Below are 20,054 nucleotides of genomic sequence, written 5' to 3'. Positions count from 1 at the left end.
ATCTGGCTGAGACATCTGTCACCCCATTGATCGCCAGGGTTGATTCAGCTGATCTGGCTGGCTAGGCGGGTGTCCCCTTCCTCCCTCACCACTCCATGTGCGTCCCTCCTGAAGCTGCGCGCTCGGTGGAAGAGGACGACCATCCCAGATAGAAGGAGTGTACCGTTCTTCGGTCAAGGGTATACGATAGCTGCGCTCCCCTGCTAGAACCTCCAAACAAGCTCAAGAATCATACACTACTGATGATGACATCACTTGTTCTAGAATAGTTCTCTTCTAAGAATATTTTAAAAGGTGTTTGCTTAGATTGTTCATTCAGAAATGACTAGTCAAAGATGAAGAAAGATGGACTTAGGGGCTCTCTAGATCGCAATGGGACGCCACCCCTTTCCTGGTGGGATTGGAGCCATGGTAATCTCACGCTGTGGCCTTGATCCAGCCTTTGGAGGGTGCAAAAAGGAGCTGCAAAACTATATGGTGCCCCTTTGGCGCTACATCATCTGGACGCAGCTCTGGAGGCACACCATAATGCTGTCCGCCGTCTGGAGTAGCACACGGCATCATGACACCCAGGGGGCACAGTGAGGGTATACATTATCAGGATGCTGCGCTCTGACTGCGCCCACAGGCCAGCCTTTTGGGCCGGTCTGTATAGTGCCTGAATCCTGAGCAGGCACTTCCCCTTTATTTTGTCTTAACCATGTGTCTTTGGACACAAAAAGCTGCCCACAAAAGGCATAGATGTGTTTAATTATCAACAAACACAAACATTTGAAATTTTAGGATAGCTGGCCTGGTTGCTGTGTATAAAAGCCAGCCACATAATCTTTTCCTCACTCACTCCAGTATATGTATGACAAAACTGATTGGTCTCCCCCCTCCCCATCTTTCTCAAAACATCTGGCTTGCTGAAAAGTAGGATGTTATAACAGTGTTGTGATAGCTGCTTGCCGTCATTATGGGAGTGGTAACCAAGTTTAGCCACAATCCAAGATAATATTAGTTTACCCTCCCACACTTCCTCTGCTATATACAATGCTTCAACCTCTTTCTGGGCTCCTGTTTCAACCCAGTGTGAACATTATCAGACCTTTTTCAGCACCTTCGTGACATTTATCTTCTGTTACTTGAGGGTTGCCTGATGATCCAGGAAGTGCAGAGAGTTATGAAAACCTGGAGCAGTAGAAGTGGAAAGTAGTTCTTAAAACTGATGTCAAACAAAGCAGCCCTTGTGATTTGATCAGGCTGCACCATTTTATGCTGTCTCTGAGGACCTTGGATCCTGTAACAAGCAGATTGCTTGTTTGAAGAAGGAGAAGCTTACAACATCTTCCTGTGCTTTTACCTCATAAACCATTGAGGTTGTGAAACAGGGAGATTCTACCATGCTTTTGGCCTTGATTGCAGTTCTGTTTTCTTGCCCAATCTTCCTCTAGTGTCTCCACTTTCTTGTTTGACCCTCTTGATTGTTCTAATGTTACAGTATACTGTGTTCTCATCTGCACTACATAATTATAACTCTTTGAGATCACTTTAATTGCCATGGATGCATTTTATAGAATGTGGGCAGCCTGTAGTTTGTTGAGGCACTAGATCGCTATGGTAGAAAATTTAAATGCTTCATGAAATTACAAATTCCAGTGTTCGATAATATGGAGCCATGTAAGTTAAGTGGTCTCAAAGTGCTTCAGTTGCGTAGTGGGAAAGACACCTGTATCACTGCTGTTATGAAGGGGACTCTCACAATATCCAATCTATAGGTTCATTACTGCCAGGTTTGGGTTTTGTATGTGGGACCTTGTTGCACTCTTCAGTCAGTGGCATAGTGGCTACAGACTTATTTTTCCCCTCTGAGCTGTCACTCTGATCCAGGGACATAACTCAAAAGAATCTGTTTTGTAATGGTCAAAACATGCTCTATTTGCATATACCTGAGAATTCAAAGGTGCTGTAGAATTCACTAGATTAAGCCTTCTCACTATGGTTTATTGTTTGGAAAGATGTGTCCCTGCATGTCATCTCAACCTAATATTTCTGTTCATTTATTTGGATACAGTTGTCACCTGAGGAAGAAGAGAAGAGGAGAATTAGGAGAGAGAGGAACAAACTAGCAGCTGCTAAATGCCGTAACAGACGCCGAGAGCTGACGGAGAAACTCCAGGCTGTATGTATTCCACCCCAAAATCTCTTCCTCTCTGCCCACACCTTCACACACCTTCAGTCATTCAGAGGCTGTGCAGACCACCCCTAAGGGGCGGCCTGCAGCCGTCTCCAGCTGTGCCGGATCAGGACTGCAGGAACTGCATGCTGCGGCCCTGATCTGGCTTTTCCAGGGTGCTAAAAGGAGCAAAAAGGTGCAATAGCCATGGCTTTAATGTGCTCCTTTGGTACTGCATCATGTGGACGCAGTGCCAGAAGAGTGCTGTGATGCCATGCACGGTGTGGAGTGGCGTGTGGTGTCACGCTGCCCTGGGGTGGAGTTGGGGTGTGTGTGATGTGGCACCACGCCCCGATTCTGCCCCCAGGCCAGCCTTTATGGCCAGTGTGCACAGCCCCTCAATTGGCTAATTTAAAACTTGTATTGTTTATGATATTCTGAAGTAACTTCTCATTAGTAGGCTTGTGGGTTTGAGAGAATAGCATGACAGACATTGCTCTGGTGTGGCAGAGCAGAATATGAATGACAAGACAAATCTGCCTGGCTCAAACAGTAAAGCAAATACTCTACTACATTCCCTAGAAAATTCAAGAAGGCAATATGTCTATTGTTCCATTCAGTTTTTCCCCATGGTTATCCTGTCCAGCTTTAGGTAGACTGGGTAAATCTTTTTTTGGGGGGGGGGGGGGGGGTCAAAATTATGTAAAAAGTGCATCCATCCTGAATGATAACTTATAGATACACACCTGCTAAGAGGAAGACTGGATATTAGGATATATTCCTATGTTCCAATCCATCAGCAGTGGTATGAACAGAGATAATGATTTTGTGGCACATTACTTATGCCCTCACAATTGCACATGTAACAAGGGAATTCTCCCTAGAGACTTTAAATAAAGTGACTCTTGGTCAGCAGATGTATTGCTTTACCACTTCATGATCACTACAGTGTTGTCAGACCTTTATTACCTTAGGTAACCATATAAGTCAGAATTGTCTATACCCTGTTATGCTCTGAACCCACCCTCACATTTTTGCAATTGCTGATAGCTTGTGCTTAATAGTAATCTCATCAGTGCATTTGAGGAAGTAGGTTAAAAACCACAAATGCTCATGTGCAAATAAACCAGTTAGATTTTAATGTGCTGTGAGATTGCTTGCCCCCTTTGCTATTTTTAATGGGGAAAATGTGGGAGACTGTTAACATCCCCATTTGCTCTGACTCTTACCTTTTCTTCATATAGCATGAATTGAAACAGTGAGTGTTTATGTGTGGAAAACAACTCTTGGTAGATACTCATGGCAACACCTTTTTGGGGTGCAGTTGCTGAGAATACTGATTCTCTATTTTGCTGGTAGAACAAAAACTCCTCTGAAGAATACCAGTTGGTTTTGTTGTTTTTAGAGTAAACATTTACTTGGGTAGAGATTTTGTGCTTTGCAGTGGTTTGAGCCAACATCGTAATTTATTTCTAAAAAAGGAATGTGTGGCCTTCAAGATGAGGAGTGGGTGAAGTGAGCTTCAGGGATTTTTCTGCAGTAGTGCCCTCCACTGTTAGACCAATACCTGAAGAAAGCTTTTGGTTGTAGCTTCCCTATCTCACTTCTAAAATGTGTAGTTAGCTTTCAACAATCAACCAGTTTTCCAAAGTCAGCTACATCAGAGCTTTTCCGATGTGAAGGACCACTAAGGTTTTCTTCCCACTGTGCCAGGGATCAGCATCATATTTGTGTCCATTGGCTATACAGTGAACCTGCTCCATCCGCGGGTGCACCATACGCGGCTTCCTGTTTATGCAGAAGCTGTGTTGCCATTAAATGAATGGCGAATGCACCCACTGTGTGCGCACACCGCACCACCACAAGTACAAGCCCCATTATATTGAATGGGGCTCAAGCTTATGCGGGATTTGCCTTTCATGGGGGGGGGGGGGGGCCAAAAAGAACCCCTGTGTAAGGTAAGGTTCCACTGTAATTGTTTTTTCTTTCCTGAAAACCACAGTTGGCTGGTCTATAACAGGCTGGTTTAAACCATGGTTTAAACCAAATGACTTTTTTAAAAAAATACCACTCCTGTTTTTTTTAAATTGATTATTCATATATACATTTTTTAATTCTCGCTATTACAACTATTTTCCAACCCTCTTTGTGGAATAACAATGCCTGTTCAAATTTAAACATTTTAACAGTTTATTGGCAGTTGTTGATTACTACAGTCCCCACAAGACAGCATTATATGGCATCTGTTTATCAGTATTTATCTTAGACTTTCTCTTCAGACTCAGAGCACATTGCTGTGATTTTGATGGGCTATTTCTCTTGGATCTATAGGAAACTGAGGAGCTGGAAGAGGAAAAGTCTGTTTTGCAGAAGGAGATTGCTGAACTAGAGAAAGAGAAGGAGAAGCTGAAATTCATGCTGATGGCTCACAGCCCCATGTGCAAAATCAGCCCTGAGGAGCGTCGAACCCCACCCCCTCACAGCCTCCAGACCATCCGGACTGGAATGAGCAGTGCTGTAGTGGTGAAGCAAGAACCAATGGAAGAAGACATTCCCTCCTCCTCTTCTGACCTTGAAAAGGGGCAGCGATCTGTCATTAAACCAATCAGCATTGTTGGAGGATTTTATGGGGAAGAACCACTCAACACTCCCATTGTGGTGACCTCAACACCTGCAATCACCCCTGGAACATCCAACTTGGTTTTCACCTACCCAAGTGTGCTTGACCAGGAGTCACCCCTCTCCCCTTCAGAGTCGTGCTCCAAAGCTCACCGGAGGAGCAGCAGCAGTGGAGACCAGTCCTCGGATTCCTTGAACTCTCCAACTCTGTTGGCGCTGTAACGCCTTTGCCGCTGCCCCACCCATTTAGTTACTCTAGGGGGAAACCCGACTTCTGTGATCAAAGGCCAGCACAATGGCATTGAAGCACAAGGGCAGCAAGAGCAAGAAGAGGAAATGATGTCGCTCCAGGTACTTCTGGTGACAGGAAGTACCAGAACAAATGCAAATGCAAGCCATATGGAAGTGGGGTGGGGAGTGGAAGATGCAGTGCTGGGACTCAAGGGTTTAGACTATGTGGTGGGGGAAATCCATCCTCCACACTCAAGTGCAAATGGATATGAGCTTCAGTCAATTGCTAGCCATTCTCCTGTTTTGCTGAGGAATGGACTGGTTTAACCAGATTCCCTTCTGTGCTCAGTAGTACATTCCAGTTAGTCAGTCTCATATGGGCCTTAACCTGTTCTGTTGAGCACCATGACATTTCGAAAACTCTAAAGGCTTGTGGCTGTTGTCGTTAAACTGCTGCTGATGTTAGGTATCTTCTAATGGGGAATTATTGTTCTTTGGGGGTGATATTTAGGTAGGTGGTGGCAGAACTGAGAGGAGTAAATAATAGGTCCAAATGGTTGCTTTAAAAAATATATATTCCCTGCACCTTCATGGGATTGTGATTACGTGGAAGCAAGCAAACCCAAAGGTGTTCTGTATTTTGTTGGCAAATGGAAAAAATAGTCTCCTTGAAAATAGATGGAGTGTGGAGATTAGCATGGTATTTATTGGTGTGCTGCAAAAGCCCCTGATAGTGGGCCAGTAGTGCCAAGGAAGCTGAGGAAATGCCAGACCGACTCTATCTTTGTCTCTGGCACAGTTTCTTCTGTAATTAGTGTTTGTCAAATCTTTTGCTGGACCCTGTTTCTTTCCCCTTTGGCTGCCAGCCACCTTGGGTGTGATGCAACCTCCTCATAAGTGCGCCTGACTCAGATGCTGGTGCCACAGCTTCTTAAACAAAGCCACCGGTTCCAAGATCTGCCGACCATAGCACTGTAGCAGTACTGCCATTGTTTTCTTGTGACCAATCCAGGAAAGACATTTGCTGAGGGTGAAAGCACAGGAAGCTAGCTGGGAGCTCCCTTGGAGAATTTCCCTACCCTGCTTTTGGCTGTATTTCACTCATCATTTCCCTGCCAAAGGGGTGTGTGTGGGGTGTGTGGATGTGTGTGTGTATATGTGAGGGGGGTAATAGTTTGTTTGCCTGTTCTCTGCTCCTCAAGACAACTAGAGGTAAACAAACCCAGCCTTGATTTGCTGCACTCAGGCCCTACACATCTACCTGGATATGGGTACAGTCACTCCTGAAACAGGCACTGCATGTCACTTTGCGCATCTCCTGTGGTGCCAAGGTGAAATCTTGTAGAGGACATGTGCAGATTTTTGATTTGGTAGAGAGGTCAAACAGATGAATATAGTTTACTGGGTCCCTGTGTGGTAGATTCTGGCTTTGTTTAAAACTATTTTTATTGAACATCTGATTTATCCCAAGCCAACTAGGATTCCTGTGACAAGTGCATTTGTGTTTGCAGATTTTGTTTCATTTGACTTCTGGGTGTGTGAGGCCAAATGGTAGAGGGAGTTCGTTATGTCATTCCTCTGTGCTGTCACTGACGTCAGCTTTTCTGAACTAGAGCAACATCTTCAAAACATGTTAGCTCAACTGGGGATCATCATTGTCTCTTTTGAAGCTTTGCCTTAACAAATGGGGAACTCAATCTTGATCCATTGATTTCTTAATTTCTTTTTGATGCATCTGGATTACAGCCATAGTTTCATGTCAGCTGCTTATACATTCAGGTGTGAAAAAGATATAATTCCAGGCTTTCTGAATAATCAGATCTTCTGAGTATTTTTTTTTAAAAAAAGAAACAACCAGTAAGTTAATGATTATATGTTGCAAAGAGAAAAGATCTGAATAAAGTATGCAGATTTGAGTCTGCTTGATAAATTTGCATTATTTATTATTTGCCTATGCTGGCCATAGGAAGGAGAAAGAAGCAATGCAGAGCACTGAACCCCTACCTCTGGCATTTGTCCTTAAGGCACCTCTGGGCCTCTAAAGAGTTCGCCAGGCATATTTTCAAACTTCTCTGTGCAGCAATAAGAGCCAACAATTCACTTTATAGGGAAAAGAGAGAGAGCGTGCACAAACTGCAATTTTTCTGGATATTTCCTCTGATAACCAAACTCTGCACTTCAGTAATGCAATATTTAAACCAAGAATAAACAGAATCCTGGCTGTAACTCTTCTGTTCTCATTTTTAAATGCAAAATGCTTTCAAGTAAAATTTTCTCTTCAAGATGCTGAATTCTGGACCTTTTTCTTTCTGTGTTTTTCATTTTATATGCTGTTGCTAGACTTCTAGTTCTAAACATTTCTCATTTAGCATCTTGTGGAGGATTCTGTTCATAGTAAGATGGGCAGAAAAGTTTACCTTCTTTTTACGGTATTTGTAAAAATATCACAATTTCACTGAAGTCCTCTCATGTGCTTTGTGAAATACTTCTCCACATTAGTGGGCCAAAAATATATCTTGTTAAATTCCCATATTCTCTCAGCTCATATAATTGCACACTGGGCCAGTACAAATGCTTAATGCAACATAGGTGCCTGTCCTTTCATGCTTGTAAACTAAAGAACTGTTGGCAGAAGTGTGTTTGTGGGGTGTTATCTGAAATGCTAAGTATTATCCAGGTCTGTGTCTGGCAATGTTTGGCTGTAGGTAAGATCAAAATTTGATGTCTGCTGTGATGCTCCCACCACTTTACAGGTCACTCAGATCAAAGGATATACTGTACTGTAATTTCTCACAGAAAACCTGGAGGACAGGACTGGAGAAAAACCTTTTTTGTTGCAGCCTATTTATTAGCCAGCATGGTGGTTTTTAGTGTTGGAATAGGATGTTAGGAGGCAATAATTCAAATACTTGCTCAGCCATTGAAATCCACTGGTTAAATTTGTGCAAGTCGCACTTTCTGAGCCTCAGAGGAAGGCAATGGCAAAAATCCTTGGAATAAACTGTGCCAAGAAACCACTAGGGCCCCATTCCCACTGGGCAAAAAAAAGCGGTTTATATTGCTGTGATTCTGACTCGGATTTTTTTCCAAGTCGTTTTCTAATCTGCTCCCTTGCTCCCATTACAAAAGGGGGCAAACGGACTCGGGGGTTTTTTTAACCCATGTTCTCATTCCCATTGAAATTTTTCTCAGTTGTAATTTGAAGCAGACTTTTTTGCTCCCCATTCCCGTTGCCCTTCCGGAACCTCTTTTTTTAAAAATTAGCTATCAATCAAGCACCTAAGCGCTTGACATCACAACCAATCAATCACTTAGGTGCTTTTCCCCTCTGGGAAAAAGAGAGCCTCTATTCCTCCCAGGTCCCTTTGCCTTCCAGGCTCTCCTGTGTCTTCCCAGACTCCCTCTGGGAAAGGGAAAAGGGAGCCTCCATCCCCCAAGTCCCTTTGCCTCACCAATTGCTCCCTGGGCTGTTTGGGGGTGATCGAGCAGGCATGTAAAAAAAAAAAAAGAAATAATAATAGTTAAAAATGATGTTCAATGGGTCTCTTCACATATCGATCTATGCATGTGGAGCAGGGGGAGTTGCAGGGGGGGCGTAATGTGTTTACCGTATTTGGAGGTCAGTGTAGCAATTTGCTATGTTTGGACACCTGACAGAGCACCTAAGTGATCGAAAGCTTAATTTAAAAAAAATGTCTACACATGCAATCGCCTTACCCTACTCCACCGGCTATGAGAACGGGAGAAAATGGCGCTGGTAATGCAGGAAAGAGAACAAGCGGGTGACACCCCCAGGCCAGCCCCTTGAGCTCCTACCATCCCCAAGTTCCTGAATCAGACACCCTTGTCGTTACCATTCATTTGCCCCGAATCAGACTCAGGAGGTGCAGGAAAAACCTCTAAAAATGTGCAGTCAAATTAATCCAATTTATCCGCCACTGATTCGGGTTTTTCCAAGAAAAAATTGATTACATGGGTATCAGATCCGAATTCCAACGGGAACGAAATTGGCACAATGAGGACTGAATGAGTGCTCAAATGGGAACAATGCCCCCATAATTCAAGTCTTGATCCGCATTATAAGCCAGTGGGAATCGGGCCTAGGATAGGGTTGCCATAAATTAGATAATCAATGTTTAGAACTTGGTTGTCCTGGGACAAATAAGGCAGGTTAATTTTGTGAAAGCACACCAGTGAAAAAAAGATTCAGAGCTTACCTGGAGAGAATACCGGGGATAGCAACCAGAAGCAGTTAACCAATGCTGTTTCTAGACATCCAGTCTTTTGGAACAGCTTCTTAACCTCAGAGAACTCTTTGATTTTTACTGAGTTTTTGTTTCTTGTTTTACACCAAAGGGTTCATTTATTTCAGTGAATAGAGGTTTCTTGGGCCTAGCAACTGTGGCTTTCCCATGTCATTTTTCTTCATCTGAAATGTGACTGCTTTCCTTACTGCTTGCAGCAGAGTAAGCCATAGTATTCCTCCAGAAAGTAACTTACTGGAGTGCCTTAGTGGCAGATATTGTTGCTCAGCCAAGCCTTGCAACTGCTTTTGTATGTTCAGATTCTGAGTGTACTTGGTTGTGTGAATTCATCTTTAGTTCCAGATTCTGGATTTCTTATTATTTTCTTCTCTTAAAATGTAGACATGTACTTTGAAAGGGCATGTTGCACATCTTCCCTTGTGCCACAGAGGGAATTCCCGCTTGATTTCTCCACAGCATGAGCTATGGCTTCCTAGACCACTTATTACTGTGTAATGTTTTTACTTGCTCTTCATCTTATAGGATGGTGGGGAGAGATCTGGAAATTTAGAGTTTGTCCAGCAACTTGCAGATGGCACCTTAAAGGGGTTACTTTAGTCAAGAGCATTTCAGAAGTGCAGTTGAAGGGATCCCATCACAACTGTGGCCTGTGATGATACTCCAGCGATAGTTCTCAATGATGGATCCCGATGTCCTAGTGACAGGTGTAGTATAAGATGGAGGAGAGACACTTTGTAGGTGTGCCAAAGGCAAAGCTCATTTAAAATCTAGGGGACTTATATCAAAATTTTATTCATTAAATCTCAGATTCAACACCCACTTGCTTACACATTTTCAACTTAAGTCCCTGTGCACATGTGTCTTGACCAGTAGGTATGTCTTGTGATATTTTGAAGGAAACATAACAATCTTTCTCAAAGGAAAAAAACAGCTTGTCTCTAATACTTCATGGTCTGGCTTTTACAAAAAAAAATATCCTTGCTTTTCACCCATTCCCGCTTCAGATGTTTGTACTTGACTGTTTTCTTTCCATTTGGTTTAGAATCCAATCCAACAAGCACTATTGATATGACCTGTATTCATTTCAAAATATTTTGCCTTAGTCCTGGTTACACACATGGATTATGGTCACAGGGTTTAATGGATTTTGCCCTTTAGTTTGCAGTATGCTTCTGATACAGTAAGACCTCCGGTGATCATATTGTTATCAATAAGACTTATTTCACCTTTTAACATTTTTATTTAATTGATTTACTATGTTCATTTGAAGCTAGCAATGTGCTGCTTTTGTATTCCACCTGGACTTAACCCTAAAAACACTCATTAGTTTCTTATTTATTGCCAGCTGTTCATTTTTTGTGTCTGCTCCAGCAAATGTTCACCAATAATTGAATATCACTCTAGCCTGTGTTTCTGGGTGTTTTTTAAGTTCCAAAATGAAATTCTGAAACTAATTAGAAAAAAAAAACAAGACAAAACTGCCCCAAATATTTTATTCATTAAAGTGGGTCACATGTTGTAATAGAGACTGCAAATGATCCCATGTATATTTTGTTATTTATCTATATAATGTTTACATCTTTTTCTCTGGCTGAGATCTGGATTTGAAAAAGACTATTATTATTATTATTTTCCTGCTGATTTTAAAATGTTGATTTTTTCTTCTTTTATAAAGTAGTTACTTATGGGTTTGGGTTTATGGATTTCATCCCCACCTTTGTGTAGTTTTTCCATAGTTGGCTCTATCCTGCTTTTGGCTGTGCCAGTCTTCCAAATCTGCATGGAGAATTTCTGAGAAGTTCTGTTGCATGGAGAAATGGTGCATGTGCAGCTTACTTTGGCTTTTTGTTTCTTTGGCTTGTGTGAATTATATTTTGTTTAAGCCATAGGTATTTCAGGATGGGCAAATTTGGATATGGGAAGAGCAACAGCTCAGTGTTGGAATGTGACTGTGCTCGTGAAGACATCAGTGCTCCGTGTAGAAGACTAATTGCATGCATGGGACCTAGCAATGTTTTTTTCTTGTACATGTAAAAGTGCATTTCAGTAAATCACAACTTTGCTGCTAAGTGCAAAGTGTTGATGTGACCCACCAATGTACCCATGCTCAGAAACCCAAACAAAAGACCACTGTTGCTTGATGTCTTAATGCACATCACTGCTTGTGCAGATGGCTAACTTAAATGAGAAAAAAAAAACACAAGCTAATAGAATGATAAGCTGCAAAAGTGAACTGCAGATGTTCAGGTATTTTTACACATTCTGGTAATTAGAGGCAAAAGAAAAGAAATATTTCTCTGTGAGCAGGACAAGGTAATTCAGAACCACTAAATCTAGGGGGAAAGTCAGAGGAAGAGAAATCCAAAAGCAACCTTGTGCGGGCTGTGTGGCCTGTATAAAACATATAGAGGTCTTGTTTCTAAAGATGCATTATCAGTATTCTGCAATAGATAGTGCTGGAAGAACTATCTCTCCATGCAAGAGATGTATCAGAACCTTTTGTTAACATCAAATGATATGGTTCTTTCTTCCCTCCCACTCTGTACAATTAAAAGGTTGATCAACTTACTTTTATGGCTGTTTGATGTGGGGGGAAAATTATGAAATTACATGTAGAATATAGACATCAAATTTGTCTTTGATCAGTGAGAAGATAAAGTGTTGTGTGTATGTTCATATAGAGAGAGTCTACTGTGTAGTCCCAAGTAACATTGGTAAGAGATAGTGGATCTTTATTAGCCCAATAGTTGAATAGTGTAAAGTGGAAGACTGCTTTAAGATTCCTGAAGACAAAAAGGACCTGACTTTCATTCTGTTTATGTGACAGTGATCTTAAATGCACTCATGTTAGATGTATGCATGTCAAGAAATCTAATTTGTTTCACAACAATTTGTCAAGATATGTTGAGATCATTTTATTTTTCTTCCATACAGAAAAAAATATTTTCTCTTTTTCTCCTTAACCTGGAATGAAATAATAAAACATTTATTTAAAATAACTGAATTGGAACCCAATTGTGTGAGAAACTGGAATTTCTCACACAAATCTTATGATGACAGAGAAGCTTGGTTGAGTTGTCATCCTCTCATTTCTTTATTTGTAATACAAGCCTATGATATTTGCACTAAAAACAAAGATGAAAGGAATAATTATATGGAAGGTGGTTAGAGGAAGCTTGCTGCTACAAAAGGAGGTGATACTAAAATAATGGCCATGCTTTCACAGTTTTTAATGGAGTAGTACCATTTTGTAAACCAACATCAATCTAGATTGAAAAATAATGAAGGTTTTATATATGTATGTATGTATAAAATTATAATTATTTTTTACTTCCTTTCACCCTTCATTTCCTTATTCCATCTGATGCCATTCCCTGCTTTGTCATTGCTCCTTTTGTAATGATTCCATTTCCAAGTTCAGATACTTGTAAATTATGCTTTCATGGCACTGCGGACACCTTTTTTTTTGTATAGTGAGAGCTAACTGGAGTTCTTTTCTCTCTTCAGTGGAAGTCATTAAAAGATTCTCTTTGTTATGATTAATTAAAAGTTTGATTTTTTTTTCTCCCCTTCTCTCCAAACAAACCCCCAGTAACACTGCTGGGTGCTTTCCAGGGGTGATACAGGTACCAGGAGCTGTACCATACTTTGGGGGAGAAATAATGTGGGGAGGATTATAAGAAACTAGGACAGTGTAGTAATGGTTAGATTAAGAGAAAAGGCACTACACGATTATAAAAAATGAGTTCTAAAAATGTTTGTGGTTACATAAATTCTGATGACGACAATAACATTACACTCAGGTCTGTTTGCATAGCTCACATTATTTCCTGGATAGACAACCATGTATGTTTAATGACTGCATGGCACGTATAGTTGTTTTTACAGCTTTTTGATTCCCACTGTCATAGAAGCCTTTGCTAAGAAATCATTTTTCTTTTTCTTTTCTTTTTAATTTCAAGGGCTAAAGTCAAGGCTTCCATCATTTTTACATCATTTTATTTGACAAAATAACCCTCATTGAGATAGAACTGACATGCATGGATTCTCAGGCGGGTTATAGACTGCCCATTTGGGGCGGGCTGCACCCGCCCCTTTCCCCGGTGTATCGGGGGCCTCAGCTGCCAGAACGGCAGCCGCTGAGGCCCCAATCCGCCGCTTTTCAGGCTGCGGGGAAGCTGCAAAACGCCGCTTCCCCGCAGCCTGAAAAGGGGTGTCCCTGGGGCTTCAAGCCCCAAGGACACCCCGCGGCGGCGGGGAGAAGGAGAAAGGGGCCATTTGGCCCCTTTCTCCATTGCTTCGCTGGGCGCAGCCGTCTGAAAGCTGCGCCCAGCGAAGCAAAGCGCCGCCGCAAACCAGGAAGGAGTTCCGAAACGGAGCTCCTTCCTGGTCCATGGAAAGGGCACCCTGGCGTGGACCGATGACATCACGTCCGCGCTGCCCTGTGTAGAGGCGGCGCAGTCATGACGTCGTCATGGCGGCCCCCTTGTGGAAGGGGAGCCGCCATTTTGTACGGACTCAGTCCATACTAGGGTTAGGGGGTGCGGACACACCGCACCTTCCTAACCCTAGTACAGACTGAGTCCGTACTTTAATGGCGGTCTGTAACTCGCCTCAGTCTCCTATTGCTTTGCCTTGTGTTTCCTTTGCTGTTTGTCATCATTACAAAAGTATTGTATACACAAAGAATACACCTTTAGGCAAATGGAGGGGTTTACCTGCAGATTTCCTTATTTCCTAAAGGGCCATGCATGGTAATGACAGAGGCCTATGTTTATCGCTACATGCAATTTTAGTAACTGAGCAAAAGAGAAGCATAGAATAATTAGGGCTCTCATTAAACAGTTACAGGAAATGAGCTAGAGAGAGAGAGAGAGAGACAACAGCTATTCAAAATGTCCTCGAGGAACAGGTGATATAAAGCTAAGCAGAGGAGGTAGCACTGCCAGATATACAACTGAGCACTAAAGTTAGAATTGTCCAAGCCATAGTCTTCCCCATCACTATGTATGGATGTGAGAGCTAGACAGTGAAAAAAGCGGATACAAAGAAAATCAACTCATGAAGAAGCCCATAGAGCTTCAAAAGCTCTTGCAACAAGTATATTGTGCATTTCAGTTGGCCAATAAAGGTATCACTGATGGATTTTTGTTCGTATTTGCTAAATGTCCAACACAGCTACCCCTGAATGTTTCATTTGAGATGTGCTTGAGAAGAATGCTGAGCATACCGTGGACATCCAAAAAGACCAACAAATCGGTCCTTGAACAGATCAAGTTTGAAATCCCCCTAGAAACCAAGATGATTAAAATGAGGCTGTCATACTTTGGCCACATCATGAGAAGGCATGACTGATTAGAAAAGACAGTAATGCTGGGAAAGGTTGAGAATAAAAAAGAGAGAGGAAGACCGCACACCAGATGGCTAGATTCAATTATGGAAGTCACAGGCATGAGTCTGCAAAACTTAATCAGAGCAGTAGAAGACGGAACATCTTGGAAATGTCTCATCCACAGGAGTGCCCTGAATCAAGGTCAGCTCAAGGGCAGTTGACAACAACAACAAAAACATACTGCTACACAGTGTTGCCAGTTTCCAGGGAATTCCTTGGAATATGAGGAATTTAATTAATTTCTTTCCAGAGATTTTGACAGAATAATAATAATAAATATTGGAGAATTCTGGGGATATTGGATTTTGGTAAAACATTCCGGGGAATATCTTCGAGGCTTGTTTGCAACACTGCTGCTACATGTCAATCCAAAGCTTTCCTGGTTGTTTCAAAAACAGGTATCAAGGAACTTGACACTTTCAATGGGTGTGTCATCTACTATTCCAGATTTCTGCAATGGTTTCCCATAGTAGGTGAGCAAGGTGTGGGGGACCATGGCTTCCACCAGGTATGAAAGTGCTCTCAGGGAAGTGCTCTTTGGGTGAACCGAAAGCTGAATTTCCCACAGTGTCTCAGAGTACCATTATGGTGGAGATGTTTAACTGCTGGCTTCCAGACCAGGCAGCTACCAGGGAATGCTGGGTGCTGATCAGAGAGAATTAAAATTGGACTAGCAGAGCAGGAATATTGTATATCATTACTACATACTTTCATCCCTTTGAGGTTTTACTTTTACTTCAGGAATTTGAGAACTATATAGGGCACATAATGGGATTGCTACAAGAGAGGGTATATGCTACAGCATAGCACTGTGAACACTTCAGTTTTCTGTGTAAATACAGCACTTCTAAAACCTGAATAAATTGGGAATGTGAGGCCCTCCAAATGTTGGTGGAATGCAACAAATGCCAAAATGTTTGGTGTCAGGACTGAGGAAGCTACAACATCTAGAGGGTCACATCTTGCCAACTCTTGTCTCAAAATGATGTTCACCTGCTGTATTCTGATATGGGGGATCATCGTTTGTCCAAACATGGGACCAGTTAAAACAGAAGTTGGTGGCATCTCTAAGTCTCTTGGTGATGTGTCATATTAACCTATTTGTTTGGAAATGACACTAAACCGAATGAAGTTTAAATTAAATTTAAATGTAATAGTAAAACCCAATATTTGCAACATCTCAGAGAATGATCAAAACAATATATATATATATATATATATATATATATATATACACACACACACACACACACACACACACACACACACCCCACAACCCTTTATTTCTGGGGTTCAGTGGACACTGCATGTTGCACATAGACTCAATATGTCCACAATGAGCTTCATTAGTAGAGTCAAACTACTTTTCTCTAAATACTGAAAACATTATCTGCATAGTTCCTAGCTGGACTGTTTTTCACTCTCAATGCACAGCCTACAGACTATGGAATCTCTGCACAGCTACTATAATTTTGAATCTGAAGGATGAAATTATATGGCAACATAAACCTCATAACCATTTCAGTCCTCTTTTCTGTGGAAAGCTAGGTTAAGCCACACATTTCCTTTCTGCGGGAGTTCTGTTCTTTTGTTGACTCCTTTTCTTCCTGTTTTTTAACCCCCCCCCCCCAAATGGTTGAAAACAAGTTGTTTTAATATTTTTACTCTTTGGGTGCTGCCTATCTTTGTGTTTTAGTCAGTGTATTTAGGGTGGATCAATAAAGGACCAAGTAAATCTACGTATCTGCTTGGAGGCTTATTATGCTTCCAGTATACACTGTTATAGGCTTGTTGATCTGGGCTCTAAAAGAAGAAGAAAAAAACTGAATTTATCCTTTGAAAAGTGTGCATAAACTAGTTCAGTGGCTTTGCAAATTGAGCACTAGCTCAGGGAGAGAGAGAGAAAACTATAATAACATCAATAAATTTTATTAACACCAGATAGCATTTACAATATAATATTCAGCTTTTTGAAAACCCCCAATTTTCCCTTATGTTGACAATTGGATAAATGTTTTATTTAGTGCAAAATTAAGAAACTTATCTGAAGCTCTGGAGATAAACCTCATCAGAAAAAGAACTGCATTTGGGCACAGTAGTCAGTCAGAACTCATTTAAAAAGAACCGAAGATGGGTTTTGAAGGAAAGAAAAAGTTCAAGAGCATGGACTGAAGCCTACAGTGTCACCCCACACGGCTGGAAGCAGAAAGAGACAGAAGAGGAATACAAGGGATTTATGGCACTGATGTCTGAATACACCCAGATTTGTACACAACTTTTGGGGCATGAATTCTAGTTTTGGGAGAAAGGCAGGATACAAAAAGTTTATTTGATCTAATTCTACTTTGGTGTTGGCTTCTATCGATCTATCTGCACTGCACATATATTGGCCACCATCTTGCATAGTTTAGTCAGTGTAATGGTTACAAATGTGACACTATGCTATGCTGAGCCACCTACCACACCTTGGACCTACTGTACAGCTGCTGAAGGCCCCCCCACTGTATCCAGACACAAAATTATCATATCATCTGCTCAGATCTCCCTGGGTCCTCTGGAGGTCTCAGCAGCTCATGTAATCATTTCCCAACTAGCTGCAGGGACTTAGCCAGATCCTTCAATGAATGGTTGTGGAGGGGGGGCTCTATGACAAGTCGAGTGGTGGCAGCTATGCTCAGTGCAGAAGGAGAAAGGGAATACCAACCTCTGCAGCTATAAAATATAGATATGCATGTGTGTAAGGTTAATTTACACCTGTGTGTGCCATTATGACAATGCCATCCTTCTTGCTGTTGTTGCTTTGCTTTGCGTTGTTTTTTTTAATCACTTCAGTTCCCAGGGATGTCATGAAAAGATTCCTGAAAGCTGTAGTTTGGAGAATCATCTGTTAACCGATCAGTTCTTCTCCCCTCCAACTACCACTAACAAGATTTCTTGTACCATTTGATTACCACTTAATTGAATGCTGGAGTTAGTTTTGAACATTTCTTCTTAGAATCAGTTATTGCAATAGAATACTGCATGGAAATGCAAAACCAAGAACCCAGAGTTAAAAACAAGAAGGCAGACGTGCCCTGTTAATTGCAGGCTGAGAGAATCAGCAGACATTTCTAAACAAGATCACTCTGAACTGTGCTGTTTTATTTATTTATTTTTTACTCTGAGAAATAGGGCAACCAAGGTAGAAATGGCATTTAGCCTAATTTCCTGTTTTGGAAGGTACCTGGGTCTCCTCCCTCCAAGAGAGGCTATAATTGTCCTCATCCCTCCCATGCAATCCTGCCACAACATGTCAGGTAACTATGCAATGTAATCTAGACCTCTCCTTGTTCAGCTGATGCCTTTACTCTCTGCTGACATTCAATAGACACTTTAGTCTGTACAGCAGAGCTGTAGCTAGAACAGGTTATATAAATAAAATCACCTGCTTTGGCTCAAGAGAATGGCAGGTACTCTTTGGTCTTGTTTCTGTTAAGAGCTGTGGACTGGAAAAATCAGTTAAAGCCAAATCACTGTTTAGATGAAAAAAAGTATGCCTATGGGAGTAGCCTTTGCTGATAATGAATGAATGGTTGTAGGAATCTGGGTAATATGATTCCAAGACTGAAGAAGCGGATGTAACTAAGAAAAATTGGAATGATAAAACAACTTTGTCTGAAGAGCAGCTACTGGAGAACAAACATGCTGACAGATTTCCTAGTTATCAAAGGGAGATGAAGAATCTAGAAGTGTTTAATCCTGTTTACATACAATGTTTATATACTGCCTTCAGTCCAATGAACTTTGAGTTCTTCCTACTGTTATTTTATTCACACACACATACTCACATCAGTGGGATAGGCTAGGATGAGAAGGAATGACCGGTCCAAGGCCACCAGGTTTGAATTTGGGCCTTCCTAATGCTAATACTGAGTATCACAAGCTGGTGGACAGGTAAGATGTGGCAAGTGGTAACAAAATGAGTGTCATCAGATCCTCAATAGTTAATATTAAAATGATAAAAAGAAATTAGCAAGAAAGAAAGAAGGAAGGAACAAAAGAAAGAAAGAAAGAAAATACCATTTTCTGGGAAATCTCTATCACATAAATGCCAAAATTTCACAGATGAAAACCAGGGCAAGCGTGATAAAGCACCATTAGAGAGTGGCCAAAATGGCAAGCATTATTAATGGGGTAGAACACACACGTCAGGAGAGGCTACATCAGTTTGCTTTTGCCGAAGCCTACTGGGAAGGACAGGATTTTGCCCCCTCTTCTTCTCTCCCCGCTGAGTTTACTGAGTGCAAAAGTTGTTGAAGTTTGCAGCAATTGAAGTAAACTGAGAAGAAAGTGTGAAAGCATAAGGAGGAGAGAGAAACATTTTAACAGCTGAAAAAGTGAGATTACAGACAATTAATCAGGACTGTCACTCCTAAATTGGGACCGTTGGAAGGTAAACTATCAGACATTTCTGTCAATGTTTCCTCATACCTGTGTTAAAAGGCCTCTTTATTTGGAAGCCATCAAGTAGTAATTTCAGAGCACTGAACTACTTTACATGGATGTAATAAATCTTCCTTCTGGCCTGTAAGCCCCAACCAGCCTGGATATGGGAATGGATTATGGGAGCTGAAATTTAGTAACATCTAGGAGGTGACAGGTTTCCTGGTCTTGATCTACCATATCAAAACTTGAAGATGTGGGAGGGAGATAATGCCTGTGATTTTCGAGAGCACCCTTCTTTACTGGCCAGGCTTAGATAAAGTCAATGGCATTCGAAATGTACTATCCAATCGATTGCATATCTTACAACACACTTGGTATTCAGGTCTCCAAAGATCACCTCTGCTTTTGTGGCTTGAAGGCCTTGGGGAAATGTATGCCTGAGAGACACAAAACAGGAGTGATGAATGACTGACAGCTCTAATGGCATCACCCCCATTTGTCGGCCAGATCTTTAGGGTGGAGGATGCTCATCTGCTTGCTGCAGTAGTTTCCACAGTACTTACCTGTAAATCATTAGAAGAGTTTATATCTGCCTAGATCTCCTTAATTGTGTGTCAGGGGAAGAGGAAAGACATGTGTCATAATGGGTTGCCTCAGACCACAATGACAAACTGGTCTGTTTTAAGTATATTTTAGAGCAGTGGTGGGCAATTGCCTGGAGGCCAGAAGCTGTGTTTTCCCTCTCCAATCCCCCATGGGCCACCCCTCCAACAGTTCTCCCAAACCGCTTTATCTTCACCCAAGTTCTTCCCAAAATGGTAGCTGGAAGTTATGTTGTCTCAATGCCTGTTGTCATTTTGAGAAGGACTCTGGTATAAACAGGAATATTTGGTGGGTTCTGAGAGCCTTTTTGTGTGGGGCCAAGGGGTGTTTTTGAGAATGATTTATTGCTGCATAAGAAATA

At 41.6% G+C, this 20,054-nt stretch overlaps 1 protein-coding gene across 1 annotated transcript in view; it reads left to right on the top strand.

Moving 5' to 3' along the window:
* The window catches only part of FOSL2 (FOS like 2, AP-1 transcription factor subunit), a 31,305-nt gene extending 18,489 nt beyond the window's left edge, over nucleotides 1–12,816 (top strand). Inside the window, exons 3-4 of the mRNA XM_042446069.1 lie at nucleotides 2,057–2,164; nucleotides 4,490–12,816. Coding sequence (XP_042302003.1) covers nucleotides 2,057–2,164; nucleotides 4,490–4,999 — 618 coding nt within the window. The 3' untranslated portion in view covers nucleotides 5,000–12,816. The remainder of the gene's footprint in view (nucleotides 1–2,056; nucleotides 2,165–4,489) is intronic.
* Nucleotides 12,817–20,054: the final 7,238 nt, after the last annotated feature.

Source organism: Sceloporus undulatus, chromosome 1 (genome assembly GCF_019175285.1).
Source record: "Sceloporus undulatus isolate JIND9_A2432 ecotype Alabama chromosome 1, SceUnd_v1.1, whole genome shotgun sequence".
Classification (NCBI taxonomy): Eukaryota; Metazoa; Chordata; class Lepidosauria; order Squamata; family Phrynosomatidae; genus Sceloporus; species Sceloporus undulatus.
The sequence above is the reverse complement of the archived record's forward strand: the minus strand, read 5'-3'. Positions and strand labels throughout refer to the sequence as shown.